Here is an 18520-nt window from a genome sequence, read left to right as displayed (position 1 = left end):
GGACTCTGTGGGAGAGGGAGAGGGTGGGATGATTTGGGAGAATGGCACTGAAACATGTATACTATCATGTAAGAAATGAATTGCCAGTCTAGGTTCGATACAGGATACAGGATGCTTGGGGCTGGCGCACTGGGATGACCCAGAGAGATGATATGGGGTGGGTGGTAGGAGGGGGGTTCAGGGTTGGGAACTCATGTACGCCTGTGGTGGATTCATGTCAGTGTATGGCAAAACCAATACAGTATTGTAAAGTAAAAAAATAAAATTTAAATTAAAAAAAAAGAAAGACTACTGGTTTAATTTATAAAGGACAATTATCAATATTATATCTTTGACACCTAACTTTATTTCTCTGACTTAATTACATAACTAATTCAGTGTTTGGAAAGTCCAAATTCCATTAACTCTGTAACTAGTCAAGAAAACAAGTAAATACAAGAGCATTTAGTTTCATGAATATGTATTCACCGGAAAGAAATTTGCTTAATTTGAATAAAAAGTTCTTTCCAATTTAAAATTTAATTAAATAATACACATTTATCTGTTGACTTTGAACCAACAAAATGCCTAATTTTTATCCTTTTCTGATTGTTTTTAGAGTTGGTGGTTCCAGAATTTTATTCAGAATGACTTTAGGAAGAGAAGAGACGTCTCCCCTTCAGGCAATGTCTTCCTATATGGCAGCTGGTAGGAATGTTTTAAGATGGGATCTTTCACCAGAGCAAATTAAAACAAGAACTGAGGAGCTCATCTCGCAGACCAAACAGGTGTACGATGCTATTGGAATGCTTGACATTAAGGAGGTAACTTACGAGAACTGTTTGCAGGCACTGGCAGACGTAGAAGTGAAATATATAGGTGAGTAGGATGCAAAAACATATTAATATTTCATTCTGTGGGCATCATAAACCATTTTATGCTTCCCGACTCGACAATTTATTTTCCAATTTTACAAGACATTGATTTTTACATAATGATTTGTAATTGCTTAAATGATTAATGATTCATAATTGCTTAGAATTATATTACCTAAGGTAAAAAATTTTATTATGTGACCTGAGGTGCTATAAAATATACACTCTTGTTACAGCTGCTTTCTGGAGAGCAATATCTATCAAAACTTTTTAAGACATGCAGGCAGATTCTTTACCAGCTGAGCCACAAAGGAAGCCCAAGAATACTGGAGTGGGTAACCTATCCCTTCTCCAGGGGATCTTCCTGACCCAGGAATTGAACTGGGGTCTCCTGCATTGCAAGCAGATTCTTTACCCACTGAGCTCTCAGGGAAGCCCTAACAAGTTCATACCCTAGTCCAATAATTAATTCCCCATTTAGGTATAATTTAAGAAATAACCAGATATAGGAAAAATCATGTATAAATTTATGTATAAACAGGTACTGTATCATAGCAAAAGCTTGGAAACAGCTAACTGCTAAGTGTCAACTAGTAGAATAGCTAAATAAATTATGGTACATTCACCCTCTGGAATAGTATACAGGCATTAAAATCATGTTTAGGAACAGTATTTAGTAACATTAAAAGGACAGAGAAAGAAAACAAATTTTAATAATGTCCAATGTCTTGGGTACTAAGTTTATAGTTGATTTTTAATTTACTCTTTATACTTTTCTCTATTTTCCATATTTCCTACACTTAAAATATATTATTTTTATAATCTATTGTGTGTTCAGTTGCTCAGTCATGTCCGACTCTTTGCAGCCCCATGGACTGCAGCCCACCAGTCTCCTCTGTCCCTGGAATTTTCCAGACAAGAATACTGGAAAAGGTTGCCATTTCCTGCTCCAGGGGATCTTCTTGACCCAGGGATTGAACCCACCTCTTGCATCTCCTGCATTGCTGGTGGACTCTTTACCACTGCCCAACCTAGGAAACCCCCAATATAACTATTAGACCCTTTGAATTATAAGGAGTAAAGAATCATGCCAGTTATCCCGAAGAATTTTGTAGGATAATTATGCCTAAACAATCTTGGCTGTGTGGTAACTGGGCTAAGAACATAAGCTATAACTGAATATCATAAACATCTGTATGAATTCTGGAATTTGGAAGGTTGTCCAAATCTTAAGCAGCCCTAGTGACCACATCACCTCTTTACCCATACCAAGAGTTCCCTACCCTGTGCCCTACCCTGACGTAGGGACTGGCTGACTACTTTCTCTTCCCTCTGCATTTCGGTTTCAGTTTTGGCCGCTTACTACCAGTTTCTTCACTCGTTTTTGTTCAGTCACTAAGTCATTTCTGACTCTGTGACCCCATGGACTGCAGCATAACAGGCTTCCCTGTCCTTCACTATCTCTTGGAGTTTGCTGGAATTCATATGCATTGAGTTGCTGATGCTATCCGTCTCACCTTCTACCACCCTCTTCTCCCTGGTGGGTCAAATGGTAAAGAATCTGCATACAGTACAGGGTTCCATCCCTGGGTCAGGAAGATCCTCTGGAGAAGGGAATGACTACCCACTCTAGTGTTCTTGCCTGAATTCCACAGACAGAAGAGTCTGTTGGGCTACAGTCCATGGGGTCACACAAAATCATGACTCAGTGACTTTTTTTTCACTCTCATTAATGGCCACTAAATTTTGCTACAAGGCTTGAACTTAAAATCTTCAGTGAAAAAGATCAGAAGAAGGAAGTTGATCCCCATTCAGCAGAGCTTTCTCAGCAGGCAGTTTCACATGCCTCTTCCTCCTTGTGAGTGGTTTGTCCTTGGTTCACATGCTCACATTTTCAGTCAGTTGTGGCTATGATGCTGTGCCAGGGTAATAGCTTATGCATTTAAGAAATGTAAAAATAGGTGGGGAAAAAATCTTTTAAAACAGAATGATCGTAAATTCTGCTTTTTCTCCCCAAATCATGCATCTTTTAAATATAACTTTAGTTTTGTGATATTTGTTCTCCCTCTCCTGTGAATTTCTCTTCATAGGTTAATCATAAAAATGTTTTAATTTCAGAATAGATTTTTTTAAATAACTATCTAATTTTTTAAAAAACAGACACTATGAATTTGTTCAGGTATTTGTGGCATTTTTATAGCTTTCTTTGTAACCATGTTATAAGAGGACTGATATGCATAAGGTAGCTTGTTTAACTGGACAGTTCCTTGGTATGTAAAGGGTAGCTTTGCCATCTACCACATATCACATGTGTAAATTTTACCTATTTACAATACCTTCAAAGTGCTAAAGAGTAAAATTAAAATATGTTAATTGTCACAACATAGCCACAACTTCCCTGTAAACGATACTCCTTTTTTTTTTTTTTTTGCTGTAGTATGGATTATTTCAAGACATCAGATTTTTGCCTAATTAAAGTCAAAATACAAATGTTTGAAAAATCCAACTACCAAGTTTGACATGGGAAAGTGAGAACAGAAGACATTACCACTATCATTTAACAGGAAGGGCCCCAATATTCAGCTGCTTACTGGATATGTCCATTGAGATTTCTGAGGATCATTTGAAATTATATGCAATGCAGCTTTTTATGTTTGTATGAATGCCTACATTTGGGGGAGGGTCCATGACTTTGGTTAGATTAAGAGTAAAGGTTAAGAACTTTTCTAAACAAACCCATCCCTCTAAACCACCTGCTTGTTTCTTAAACATGCTTTGTTTTGCCAGTCCCCGTGCTTGCGGTCTCTACTTCTGCAGTCCCCAGCCGAGCTCTTCCTCTCGCCCCGCCCATCCTCTAAGGTCCAGCCTTCTCCACGGGCACGGCTTAATGCCTCAGCCCTTGGTATTGCTGCCTTTGAGTTCCTGTCCCGTTCATTTGACAGCTACGCTGCTCTGTCCTGGTATTGTTGTTTATCTTTTTATGTACTGTTCCCTACCCCCAACTCCGAGACTATAAAAAGCCTCAGTATGGGAACTATATCTTTTAAATTGGAAGATTGTGATTGATGTATACACCGTACTATATATATAGAAAATAGATACTAGTATAAGCCTACTGTATAGCTCAGGGAGCTCTACTTAATACTTGGTAATGGCCTATATGAGAAAAGAATCTAAAAAAGAGGGGTTATATGTATACGTGTAACTGATTCACTTTTTTGTACTCTTGAAACTAACACAACTTTGTAAGTCGACTATACTCCAATAAAAATTTTTTTTTAAAAAGGACATCTTGTTTCCCCTCTACATTCCCAGATAATAAATTGCACTCTAACCATACTTCGTTAATTCCTCAGTGCACACCCTTACTGTTCTTAGCAATGCCCCTAGAATAGCAAAGTCCTATTTTAGACTCTGTTTCTCAAAAGCCTTAGGAGCCTTTAGAGAAAATATATAATGAAAGACGTATATTAGGATAATCATTCACCTATGTATGAGGTTTTTCTCTTAACACCAACTTGATGAGTCCTTGTGGTTTTTTTCCTCTATTAACAGTGGAACGAACCATGCTAGATTTTCCCCAACATGTCTCCTCTGACAAAGAAGTACGAGCTGCAAGTACGGAAGCAGACAAAAGACTGTCTCGTTTTGATATTGAGATGAGCATGAGACAAGATATCTTTCTGAGAATTGTTCATTTAAAGGTAAATGATCTTATAACTCCTTTAAGAGGGGAAAAAAAAACCAATAAAGACAGAAAAGCCTTTAACCAATGATAAAAAGTATTTGAATGTGCCTAGATTTTGTTTCTAATTATTATAATAGAGGGCACAACATAGTGTTATATTATGCCACTTAGGTTTATGTTGAGCTACTAATTACATTCATTTAAAAATTTTAAGACCAAGTATAATAAAAGAGTGTACATCTATAAATCTAAGACTTTTTAACTATCATGAACTTTAATAGTTTAATGAAAAAACTTCTTTGAATTTTTAAAAAATTGCAGCTCAAATGGAGTTGAGTTGTCTATAAATAATCATGTGGTTTTGGCCGTAAAACTGATGACTTACTGTTTGATTCTGCATGCCGGAGACATTCCTCTCTGTCATTCTTACATTTCTCAGGACTCACAGAAATTATGGATTATGAAATCTCTAGGTGGGTCTCCTTTGAGTGTTTTCACTCTTTTCATCACCAATGTTGATTTGCTTCCTAGCATTTTCATCATGTCTTTGCTTTGAATTTTTATTTTCATGGTTCTCAGCAATTTGTTTGGAAAACAACCAAGGTTTTACAGTCCTAGGCATTTTTGTTAATTTTGCATGTTGCATATGCAAAATCTCTAAGATTGTTTTCTTTTTAGCAAATTATGACAAGAATTGAAATTAAAAGCTGTTTTATTTCAAATTTTTTATTTGTAATTCAGTGTGGCATGTGTAATCAAAAATTTATTTAGACATGTAAGACATGTGCTATTTTTTCATGTCAGACATTTTTCACCCTTAATTTGTGTTCATCTATGATGACTCATAATTGTTCATCTTTGGCACTTTAAAAATAACATAAAATAACTCTGACTATTTTTTACTAAATTGTTCTCTTTTCAACTTTTGACTCCAGTTGTTATTCTATACAAATCATGGCCCTTATAGTTTCTGATTTTTATTGCATCCCAGAATAATCTAATTTCTTTTCTATCTGGATATTATATATGTACTATAGAAATTTTCCCTAGTATTTTCTAATTTTCTTTGATTAAGCATTTTTTTATCCTGACTTCTGAGTTCCCATTTGGGATTTTCTAGCCTCAAAAAGGTATGCAATCTTAATGTTATTAATTGAGTCCACTGTTTTTGTTACCTTTCCACCTTCTCTGATTTCCTATAAATATCATCAAGATCTGGGAGGTTTGTCACTTTAGATTTCTTTGTTAAACTTTTATATTTTGTATGTATTGGCCTCTGATCCCACTAAATAACCATTGTGCTTGTTTATGTACTAGACCTTATTTGGTAAATTTAAATACCTACCTTGACAAATAGTAATATTTTTCAGTTGGTATTTTAAAAAATTTAGAACTATCAGTTTCAGTTCTTTGCTAGAGTTGGATGCTTGAATAGATGGTAAATCTCACACCATTCATACCTGACAAAGTTAGATGTATTTAAGTCTTCTGTTTATTTTTTCCTTTAACTTTCCTCTAAGTAAAAATAGAGCAACCATGATACAATACATAAAGCCTTCATTAGACTGAGTAATAGGATTTTACATTTATGTAGAGTCATCAATTTCAGCCTTGCTCTACCTGAACGAGGTTGCGCTAAATAATAATCTCAAGGTACCACCAATGTAGCCAATAATCAAATGTATTATCTTAGTTAGATATAACTAAGCTCCTGTTATTTTTCACTTAAGATTGATGAATGGAAGCATGAAATTACTTTTTTTCACAGTTCGTTAATGCAAAATCTGTGCCCAGTAAGCATTCTAGTTATCTGTGGATGTATATATATAACATGTAACTCTAAAACTTAGTGACTGAAAATAGTACCAGTCATTTCATCTTCTCTCATAGTTTGTGTAGGTCAGGAATTCAGGAAAGTGTCGGTTGAGCAGCTCAGGCTTGGAGTCTTGCGTGTGATTTCAGGCCACGGTGGCTGGAGCACGTAGACCAGCCAGATATCTCTGTTTTCGTGTCCCCTCAGGGCACTTCCATGCAGTGTCTCTCTGTGGACTAATTTGGACTTCCTCCCAGCATGGCAGCATCAGGCAGTAGGACTTCTTTTCCTGGAGACAGAAGGCTTCAACACGGATGTTACAGCATGTTCTACACAGAAGCTGCACTGCACTGTATGACCTCAGAAGTCACATAGCATCACTTCTGCAAAACCATGTTGACTGACTAGTCACGACAATCTCCCAGATTCAAGGGACACCACATTACAGCCTAGGGAGCATCATCAGATTCACAGTCTTGTTTCGCAACCTTTAAAATAAGCAAGTTCTTGACTAAATGATGGATGAAATCATAGTAAGGCATGAGACTAACCAGCATATTGTAGCCTTCCTACTTCCTTCCCAAGCGTGACTAGTGATGCTACTTTACAGTTATGTAGCAATATAGTTATCTAGCTTAACTCTCATACCAATCTTGTGAAGTATCCCTTTTTATCAGTAGAGAAACTAAGGCTCAGAAATGGTAACTTTCCAAGAGTCATGGAAAAAAAGTGAAAGTGTTAGTCTTTCAGTCATGTCCAAGTCTTTGCAATCCCATGGACTGTAGCCCACCAGGCTCCTCTTCATGGGATTTCCCAGGCAAGAATACTGGAGTGGGTCGCCGTTCCTTCTCCAGGTCATGGAAGTGGTTGGTAAATACTTGCCAGAAGTCACGTAGACTTTATGTGAAAGCCCTCAAGGGAAAAAGGTGTCACATTTGGTTTTATTTTGCATCTTTGGCAGAGTGCCTGGTACAAAGTACAGTAAATATTTAGTAAATGTTCCTTAAACTGAAGTAAGAAATGGTAACAAATTAAAAAAACAGGCCTTCAGTAATTGATGCAAGGACATGGGCTATCCATGTGGGGCAAAAAATATCGTATTGCTTCCTCACAACCAAATGAAAAACAATCCCTAATGGATTAAAGTCTTAAAAGACTAAACTTAAAGCTTCTGGCAGTTTATATAGAAATAAACCTTCATGACATCTGAGCCGGGAAGTATTTCTTTAAAAAAGACACCAAAAGTGCTAACTATAAGTCTGATAAACATGACTACATTAAAATAAAGAACTTCTATTAATAAAGTGAAAAAACACTAATACAAAAAAAAATTCAAATACTAAAAAAAGAAATTTGCAAAACATGAAACTAGCAAAGCATTAGTACCTACGATATATAAGGTAATACTTTAATCAGTAAAAAAGACAAGCATCCCAATAGAAAAGTGAGCAGATGACATGGAAGGTAGTTCAGATGAAACACAAATGGCAATTAAACATGAAAAAAATGCTTAACCTCATTAAGTCAGGGAAGTTCAAATAAAGACTGCAGTCAGATTCTTCACTGACTAGATTGACAAAAATGAAAGTCTGACAGTGCCAAGTATCTGTGCAGACAGGAACCAATGGGAATATTTGTGCACTGCTAGTACATGTGTAAACTGATTTTTTAAATAATAGTAATAACTAATTCAGAAAAAAATCTAATCCTATGAAGTTGGATCTTACATTCTCTGTAACGTGGCACACCCTCCCCACGCCCACTTCAGCATTTACCTAAAAATAGTTTCCATTTGTCCACAGGTGAAATTGAACATGTATTCATAACAATCTGATCTATAATAGCAAAACACTGAAACAACTCAGATTTCCATCAAAAGGAAAATGGGTCAATACCCTGTAATATATTTACAATAGAATGTTTTATAGTAGTGAATAAAATAAACCACAGCAACATGCAACAGCATGATTAAATCTTCAGTTCAGTTCAGTCGCTCAGTCACGTCTGACTCTTTGTGACCCCATGGACTGCAGCATGCCAGGCCTCCCTGTCCATTACCAACTCCTGGAGTTTACTCAAACTCATGTCCATCGAATTGGTGATACCATCCAACCATCTTATCCTCTGTCATCCCCTTCTCCTCCCGCCTTCAATCTTTCCCAGCATCAGGGTCTTTTCAAATGGGTCACTTCTTCAAATCAGGTGGCCAAAGGATTGGAGTTTCAGCTTCACCATCAGTCCTTCCAATGAGTATTCAGGACCAATTTCCTTTAGGATGGACTGGTTGGATCTCCTTGCAGTCCAAGGGACGTGCAAGAGTCTTCTCCAACACCACAGTTCAAAAGCATCAGTTCTTCAGTGCTCAGCTTTCTTTATAGTCCAACTCTCACTTCCATACATGACTACTAGAAAAACCATAGCCTTGACTAAATGGACCTTTGTTGACAAAGTAATGGCTCTGCTTTTTAATGTGCTGTCTAGGTTAGTTATAACTTTCCTTCCAAGAAGTAAGCATCTTTTAATTTCATGGCTGCAATCACCATCTGCAGTGATTTTGAAGCCCAAGAAAATAAAGTCTGCCACTGTTTCCACTGTTTCCCCATCTATTTCCCATAAAGTGATGGGACCGGATACCATGATCTTAGTTTTCTGAATTTTGAGTTTTAAGCCAACTTTTTCACTCTCGTCTTTCACTTTCATCAAGAGGCTCTTTAGTTCTTCTTTGTTTCCTACCATAAGGGTGGTGTCATCTGCATATCTGAGGTTATTGATATTTCTCCTGGCAATCTTGATTCCAGCTTGTGCTTCCTCTAGCCCAGCGTTTCTCATGATGTACTCTTCATATAAGTTAAATAAGCAGGGTGACAATATACAGCCTTGATGGACTCCTTTTCCTTTTTGGAACCAGTCTGCTGTTCCATGTCCAGTTCTAACTGTTGCTTCCTGACCTGCATACAGATTTCTCAGGAGGGAGGTCAGGTGGTCTGGTATTCCCATCTCTTTAAGAATTTTCCAGAGTTTGCTGTGGTCCACACAGTCAAAGACTTTGGCAGAGTCAATAAAGCAGAAGTAGATGTTTTTCTGGAACTCTCTTGCTTTTTCTATGATCCAGCAGATGTTGGCAATTTGATCTCTGGTTCCTCTGCCTTTTCTAAAGGTAGAGGAAAATCTTAGTAACAACAAATGAAAAAAAGAAACTCCATAACACTGCATACAACGAGATATCATTTTAAAAGGCCAAAAGGAGCAAAAGTAAACAATGTATTTAGTGGGATTTTAGTGTGCTGTCCCTAAGTCATGTCCAACACTTTTGTGACCCCATGGACTATAGCCTGCCAGGCTCCTCTGTCCATGGGATTTCCTAGGCAAGAATACTGGATTGGGTTGCCATTTCCTTCTCCAGGGGATCTTCCTGACCCAGGAATCAAACCCAAGTCTCCAGCATTGCAGGAAGATTCTTTAGTGCTGAGCCACTGGGGCAGATCCAAACAATGTAAATGTAAGTGGTAAAACTAGAAGAAGATATTTAACACAGAATTCAAGGGAATGGTGACCTATTACATAGATAAAGGCAACAGTGTTTTAATATTCCGTTTCATAAGTTTAAGGATGGATTTAATTTGTTTTCAAAATATATATCAGAGAAGGCAATGGCAACCCACTCCAGTACTCTTGCCTGGAAAATCCCATGGATGGAGGAGCCTGGTAGGCTGCAGTCCATGGGGTCGCTAAGGGTCGGACACAATGGAACGACTTCACTTTATTTCACCATGCCTTCTTGATTTTGAAATGTACAAGTCTAGTCATTGGTCATAATACATTGAAACTTGTACCTTTGTCAGACTCTTCAATGTCAATAGATCCAATATAAAGCATCAACTTCCTTGCCTTAGTTTCCCCATTAGCCCAATGTCCTCTTGTGCTTCCCAAGTACTCCCCTCTCTTCTCACTCACTGCAGATTACCACTGTTTACTATTGTATCTTTTCTTCCTCTGTGGGACTTAAAGCGCTTCAAGGAGATAGTCTGTCTTGTTTCCCTAGTGCCTGACCTTAATTGGAGCTCCATAAATGATGTTGAATAGAACAGAACTAGTCCCTGTCTAAATGTGTCCTCATGTAGTGCGGTTTCTCACTCTGCCTGTGGCCTACACAAAAGCAGACTCTTGTGACAGCGTATAGGAGTCAGCAAGCAGGCCTTTCTGCAGCCCTCCTGCGCAGAGTGCAGGCAGCTGCCTGAGAACGCCCTCCTCACCATGGTAGCACAAAACCTGACAGTAAGTATCAGTTCAGTTCAGTCTCTCAGTCCTGTCCGAGCAACCTCTTTGCGATCCATGGACTGCAATATGCCAGGCTTCCCTGTCCATCACCAACTCCCGGAGCTTGCTCAAACTCATGTCCATCAGTCTGTTATGCCATCCAACCGTCTCATCCTCTGTCATCCCCTTCTCCTGCCTTCAGTCTTTCCCAGCATCAGGGTCTTTTCCAATGAGTCAGTTCTTCGCATCAGGTGGCCAAAGAATTGGAGCTTCAGCTTCAGCATCAGTCCTTCCAGTGAATATTCAGGACTGATTCACTTTAGAACAGACCGGTTGGATCTCCTTGCAGTCCAAGGGACTCTTGAGTCTTCTCCGATGCCACAGTTCAAAAGCATCAATTCTTTGGTGCTCAGCTTTCTTTATGGTCCAACTCTCACATCCATACATGACCACTGGAAAAACCACAGCTTTGACTTTTGACATACAGACCTTTGTTGTCAAAGTAATATCTCTGCTTTTTAATATGCTGTCTAGGTTGGTCATAGCTTCCCTTCCAAGGAGCAAGTGTCTTTTAATTTCATGGCTGCAGTCACCATCTGCAGTGATTTTGGAGCCCATATAAATAAAGTCTGTCACTGTTTCCATTGCTTCCCCAATACAGCAAGTAAAAGTGATTGAAAAAAGAAACCAAAATGAGAAGCAGAAGAAAGGGAAAGACATTGCAAATACAGAAGAATTTATTTCTATCCCCACTTTTACAGCTAATCAGCTGTGGGATATTGAGGAAGTAATTTAACCTCAGTTTTCTTATCTGTGAAGTGAGTATTTTGTTACTTAGTTCAGTCAAGTCTTATCTGACTCTTTTGCAACCCCATAGACTGTAGCCCACCCGACTCCTCTGTCCATGGGATTTCATAGGCAAGAATACTGGACTGGGTTTCCATCTCCTTTTCCAGGAGATCTTCCTGACCAAGGGATCAAACCCATGTCTCCTACTTTGGCAGGCAGATTCTTTACCACTGAGCCACCAGGGAAGCTCAAAAGCATCCATGTAAGAGTATGTGTGTTTATGTGCTCATACTTGTATATAAAAGTTCTTAGTCACAGAAGGAAGTTGGGGAAAACTAATCTTGTTACACAGAGTTTAAAGTAAGATCCCCTGAGAATGGATACATGTGTATGTAAGGCTGACTCCCTTTGCTGACCACCTGACAATTAACAATGTTAACTGGCCATACTCCAGTATAAAATAAAAAAATTTTTTAAATAATATAGCAAGATCTGCTGTCAGATTATATAAATTTGAAAATGACTTCAGAGAACTTTGGCCCCCGCCTGCCCACACCAAAGAGGCCTGAGACCTGGTTCAAGTTCAAGGAGATTAAAATCTTTTTCAGGAAGGAAGATACAGTTGGATCAGAGCCGTCTCGAAGTGTCGGCTGATTCCCTCTTAGAAAATCCTTGGGCAGTAATTCTGACCTTGCCTGGAGATTATAAGGGAGAATATTATTATGATCAGCTCTGGGATAGGAATGTGCTTTCAAAGCACATTTTAGACGTGCTTTACTCCTACCAGAGACGTCTAGAAATTTCCCAGGACCTCGAGTCCGAAAGGCAAAGGGTGTCTGGGTATAATCGAATCAGACTTTTGTTAAATGTCATTTTTGTGGTAAGTCAAATATTTCAGTACATGTAGTTTGGTCATTTTTACCTGTACCTAATTCAGAACTGATTTTTCTCAGAACATCCTTCTACCTGTTGACACGTGGGTTACCTATTTGGGGAGAATACGTAGTTACCTAATTTAGGCCTGGAGTTTTAAGTTTACTGTGCTGAGCGCCCTTCTAGGCTCTCTGAGATAGCACGCTGCAACCACCAGATATGTCCAGTCCAGCCCTCTGAGTGTGAGGGCACCTGCTGATCAAGCACAGGAGGAGAGGAAGAATTCTGCTTACGTCTGCTGGTGAGGCCTCTGATGAGCCTCTGTCCTAAGCTCAGGGCCACCTGTGACCAGGTGAATGCCAGGAACCTGAGAACCCACGCGGCTACCCAGCTCTGTGCCTCTCCACTGCCAGATGGGAAGGCCCTCTGCCCTGGATCTCAGCCTGCCCCCTTGGGTTCTTCACAGTGTACCTGGCCTTTGCCAGGCCCTTCTCACCAGGGATTGTTTTTTCCTCTCTTCCACTGCACACAACTACTGCCTAGATTCTCCCCAGCCTTACAAGCCGTAGTGTCATCCTGTCTGGGGACTCTTGTTGCCATGCCCCATATCTCAGGACAGACTTCCTGGCGCTGTTAAAGCCAGCCTCAGCCAGCCCACGTTCATCAGAAATCTGTATGAACACTGTAATTTGAGCGACTGGCCGTCTCTGAGGGATCAGCCCCCAGCTCAGCTGTCTCCCTCGCCGTTCCGGGTGTCTTGGCCCTGAGCCACCTGCTGCTGGCATCCCAGTGTGTGCCAATACCAGGTGAGAGGGTTCCACCTCCACTCATACCAACATGCTCAGAAATTCTCCAGGGACGCAGAAAGGATTATTGTGGGAAAAGAAGTCTAACTGTTCTCTGCCTCCACGGGGAATAAACTCAGAGGAGACTGTGAGTAATGTACGTACAATAAGTACTTTAGTACTATGGCACAAAGTACTTTTTGTAGGTAAAGTGAGATACAAATTGCTGTATTAAGGATTGGATTGGATTGATACCATCTCTCAGGAAAACCTGAACGAACTTTTTGGCCACCCCCAATCGTACCCTCGGTTAAAGTACAACTCTGTTTACCTGCTGCAACAGAATGTAAGAAATTGCAGACGTGTTGCAGCAAGAACTCTATCAACAGTCTAACATGCAAGCTCTAAAGCTGAGCATTTTAAAGACGTGATTAGGTGGGAAGATACAAAGCTTGAGGTGAACAGCCCAAGTCTTTCAGGGAGAGCGAATGCAGCCCTCTTCGGTCTCTGAAGCTGAGAGGGTGCTAAGGCTCTACAAACCAAAGTCCCTCATCAGCTCTCAGCCACACTAGAGCCTTTGCACCTGCCGAATCTGTCTGGAGCCTCCTTCCTCCCAGGGACCAGAAACTAACCAGCCACCCAGATGTGCCATGTGTATTCTGCCGCCTGTTTTAAAGAAACATCTGGTGTGTTTATTACCTTGCTGTGGCCAGGGGAGTTTTCTGCTCTTCCTCCAGGGCCCTCGGTCCTTTTTAGAGAGTGTTGTGTGCATTGCTGCACGCAGGCTCACAGGTGTTGTCCAGCTCTCCTCCTCTTTGTGATATCCTAGCTCATTTTCCCCAGATACTTGTTCATATGCAGCTTGTCATGGTCCCTTGATCTTTCTTGCCAAATGATAGGCATTTTTGAAGCACTGGAAGCCTTTTGCTGGTGTTCTATCCAGCTGTCCCTGTTTGGTATGTTGGCAAAAGAGTCCTACCTTCCATTTGTGCGGAATTTGCCCATTATTTTCTATTCTTGCCTCTCAAGTGAAACCAGGTTAGCAAACGGTAGAAAATTAAATCCAGATGCTTTGTGATAAGAAAGATGCTTTGTGAAAAAGACCACTCAGTCATAAAGAACGCTCAGAATGAGATTATGCAAATATTCCTATTATCACAATTTCAAGTGGTACAGCACACTTGATTCTGATGCAAGGCAGGGAAATTCTGGTTAGCTTTTTATTTCATTTTTTCTGCTTTAAATGAGCAGAAGCTCACTAAAGCATAAAAGAACTTAGGTTTTCCAAAAGGACTGCCTCATAATCACCTGTGTGCTTTCACAGACCACCAGAGATGATGAATAAATTTTACTTTGGCCTTGTAGTTTATAATTTACCCATGCATTGTTGTAATAGAAATGAAAGAGGTTGTCACACTGTTTAATTTCAGGAAACCTGTGATCTGGAAAAGATAAAGCCTGAAGCCAGACGATACTTGGAAAAATCCGTTAAAATGGGCAAAAGGAATGGGCTCCATCTTCCAGAACAAGTACAAAATGTGAGTTTGTTTCTTTTTCTTATTAGAAAATAAAATAATAAATTTTTAAAAATACAACAAAAAGACAGGAAATTGGGAAACACATGTTTGTAACGTGGGAAATAACTTATAGTACAAATCAATTTACAATGTATTTGGTAGCCAATGATTTTAAATCCCACAACTCCTATTAACCTCGTGTTGACTGTCAAACAGCTGATAACTTAATTGTTCTTTAATTCTGTGTGGATTTTATCTGTTTAGTGTGTGCCGGGTTTATCTCGCCCCATTCTGCTGTACATCCTCTGATAGCTAGTTCAGATCTTAATAGTCAACTTGTACCGTCATTCCTTTATGCTTACAGACATAGGGCACTGGTAATAAAACCCTTATGACGGAAAGTTTTAAAACCAGCATTTTGGAATGAAACCCTCTATGAGTAATATATGGACCTTAAAAATGGAGAGATTAGCTTCTCAGACGTTCTCCTTTGTCTAATACCCAGTGAGATCTTCCAGGTTCAGAAGCTCAGCTACAGAATTAACTCATTCTTCAAGATAGGACAACACTGCACAGTATGTGTTAAGTCAGCAGTCTCAAATTTCATGTGTCTGCACATCACCCGGAGGGCTTGTTAAAGCTCTGATTATACAGGACCCCGCCTCTAGAGAGTCTGTTCTTCAGTAGCTATGGTGTGGGTCTCCAGAGTGGGCACTTCTAACAAGTTCCCAGGTGATGTTGATGCTACCTGTGAGAAGCACGCTTTGAGAAATTGTGTGGTTTATGTAAGTTTTATAATCTAGAATTTTTAGAAGAATGGGACAGGTTAATAAATTCTCTCATGTGTTTTCTTGTGATTTCCCTCCTATTGCTTTCTTTGATCTCCCACCTAGTACTTTTCTTTCCCCCCATCTAGTACTTCTTAAACAAATGTTAGGGCCCATAAATCACCTTTATTTGCAAATGCTGTATAAAACTAAAACATAGCCTGTTTTCCTAAGGAATCATGGAATTAATTACTCGGTTCTTACGGCTTCATTTACTTCAGTACCCAATACTGATTTACTAAATTAAAATTTTGGATTGGAAAAGATTAAAAGTGTTCATTATCAATAGGCTACCAGATTCATTCATTTGTTCAGCAGCTACTTACTGTATATGTACCATGTGCCAGACTCTACTTTCACTATACCTTCTAAATATATTTAGTTCTTACAAATTTATGCCTGATTTCTAACACATTACCAGGATTACCTTTCTGTACTTATTACATACAGGTTCTCATGGACACAATGTAGAAAATTGCAGAAAACTGTGTTATCGAGCATATCTCTAAGAAAGTAGAGAGAGTTGGGTACAGAACCTAGTCTTCATATAAAAGTGAAACTTCCTTGACTGATGGAGATAAGAATGAAAGTTGCATTTTATTGTTACTGTCCTGTATTTGTATCTTTGTTTCAGGAAATTAAAGCAATGAAGAAGAGAATGAGTGAGCTATGTATTGACTTTAACAAAAACCTCAACGAGGATGATACCTTCCTCGTATTTTCCAAGGCTGAACTTGGTAAAACTTTGTTGTTTTTTCAAAAGAATTCTATAATTTAGACAAATAATGTCACCCCACAGTTTACCAAATCAAAGTTAAAAGAATCCTTTAAAAAATGTACCTTCTGCAGAAACCACCTGGAGAAGGCAATGGCACCCCACTCCAGTACTCTTGCCTGGAAAATCCCATGGACGGAGGAGCCTGGTGGGCTGCAGTCCATGGGGTCGCTAAGAGTCGAACACGACTGAGCAACTTCACTTTCACTTTTCACTTTCATGCATTGGAGAAGGAAATGGCAACCCATTGCAGTATTCTTGCCTAGAGAATCCCAGGGATGGGGGAGCCTGGTGGGCTGCCATCTATGGGGTCGCACAGAGTCGGACACAACTGAAGCGACTTAACAGCAGCAGCAGCAGAAACCACCACCCGTTGTAAAAAAAGCACAAGCAAACCACGCCTCACTTTTAGGCTTACAAGAATATACACTGTTTGTAGAGACAGTCTAGAAGAAATTTTATAATCTTGCTTGACAGCTCATGCTGGTGTTTAACAGCCTTCGGTGCTTTGAAAATTTTTTGCCTCACAGTACTCTCTACACTGTAACTTAAACTGGCGTTTAGTTGCTGAGTCGTGTCTGAGTCTTTTGTGACTCCATGTACGATAGCCCACCAGGCTGCTCTGTCCATAGGATTTCCCAGGCAAGAATACTAGAGTGGGCTGCCATTTCCTTCTCCAGTGGATCTCCCTGACCCAGGAATCAAACCCGCATCTCCTGCATTGGCAGGCAGATTCTTTATCACTGAGGCACCAGGGAAGCCACTACAACTTAAACTAGCCTTTTCTTATTTGTTACAGATTTGCGCGGGGGGTGGGGGGGGGGGTGCGGCTTAATTTTGCCTATTCCTCATCAAAATGCCATCTGTACAAGTGCAGTGAAGCCTGGTCGTATTTTGAATTACCATCTCCCAGGCCACCTGACCTCTAACTGCTACCCCATTCCAGTAACATCAAAGCAATATTATAAGGATTGTCATTATTTTACTTGAATTTCAATTACTCCACAAAAATCCCTGGAGCTTCTTAAAGGCACCATGCCAGTGCTAAATAAACCAGTCATGAGTGGAAAAATTGATGTGTGAGAAAATGATTTTTTGCAGGTGGTCTTCCTGATGATTTCGTTAACAGTTTAGAAAAGACAGATGGTGACAAGTATAAAATTACTTTAAAATATCCACACTATTTTCCTGTCATGAAGAAATGTTGTGTACCTGAAACCAGAAGGAAGATGGAAATGGCTTTTAACACAAGATGCAAAGAGGTATTATAAATGTTTGCCTTTTCTTTTGTTTTTACAGAAGATGTTAAGAAAAGGGTTTGCTCTGTTCACCAGTGTTGAAGTTAGCTCAGAAGTAGATTCCAATTTCTCCATGTAAACATGTATGTGTGAAGGTCATGCCTCCTAAATCCTCAGACTTACAAGACTTAGCTTTTGGCTTGTTTTTTGGCAACGTTCTTAGTGTGGCCATAGGTTCAGCTGTTCTAATGCAGATTGAATGGGTTAGAGAAACTAACGTTTGTATTCTTCTTCCAAGTCAACAATCTAGGGCTGGTAGAATAACTCTAGTCAATAAGTGACTTCTAAGGCCAGTTTGTCACCATTTTCAAGCCTGTTGGTAAGTGGGAAAATAAAATACAGAGCAAGCATCTTTAAGAAGAAGACCTGGAAATGACATACATAAACTCTGTTCACATTCCATTGACCTAAATTCCATCATATAACTGTATTCAACTGCAGGGGAGGCTGGGAAATAGAATCTTCAGTTGATAGCCATTTGGTCAGCTAAGGGCACTCTATTACTGAAAGGAAAAGAGGAAAAATTAGAAATGAATTCTAAGAGTCAGCTAGCCAGCTCCACCACAGTCTGCCTGTCTGGCTATCCAAATAATCATGAGTACCTTTTTTTCTTTCCCCCACACAGAAGCCATTAACCATATGTCAGATCCCAACCAGTTAACTGCCTTTAGCTCAAAGACCAGACTCTCTAAGCGGCACACAGTCCTCCCCAATTACAGCTTCTTGTGACCTGGCCACCTGTGAAAGGGTGGAACACTTGCCTGGCCCGCTCCAACACACACACACCCCCAGTGTGTGAACAGGAACAGAAAGCCACACTAAAGACTCCCATTTGAAAAAGGAAAGAGTGGAAACATAGCAGGCCCATACCAATTCTCAGGAAGAGTCTGGCAGAAACCGTAGGGATTCCAAGCTCTGTGAAGTTTCCCGGGATCGCCCGTTGGACTTACCTGGGCCTCCTTTCTAGCAAGAATTCCTTTAGCAGTTGTATGCGGTGGCCCCTGGTTTTGGCTGCAGGGAATTCTTTCTTGTCCATTATCTTCC

The 18520-nt window shown here is 39.7% G+C and overlaps 1 protein-coding gene across 1 annotated transcript in view; it reads left to right on the top strand.

Moving 5' to 3' along the window:
* Nucleotides 1-18520, top strand: part of NLN (neurolysin) — a 95805-nt gene that overhangs the window by 35020 nt on the left and 42265 nt on the right. The window contains exons 2-6 of the mRNA XM_004016928.6: nt 599-858; nt 4410-4558; nt 14490-14597; nt 16038-16140; nt 17280-17440. Coding sequence (XP_004016977.2) covers nt 599-858; nt 4410-4558; nt 14490-14597; nt 16038-16140; nt 17280-17440 — 781 coding nt within the window. The remainder of the gene's footprint in view (nt 1-598; nt 859-4409; nt 4559-14489; nt 14598-16037; nt 16141-17279; nt 17441-18520) is intronic.

Source organism: Ovis aries, chromosome 16 (genome assembly GCF_016772045.2).
Source record: "Ovis aries strain OAR_USU_Benz2616 breed Rambouillet chromosome 16, ARS-UI_Ramb_v3.0, whole genome shotgun sequence".
NCBI classification, from domain to species: domain Eukaryota; kingdom Metazoa; phylum Chordata; class Mammalia; order Artiodactyla; family Bovidae; genus Ovis; species Ovis aries.
This window is presented reverse-complemented; position numbering and strand designations above follow the sequence as displayed.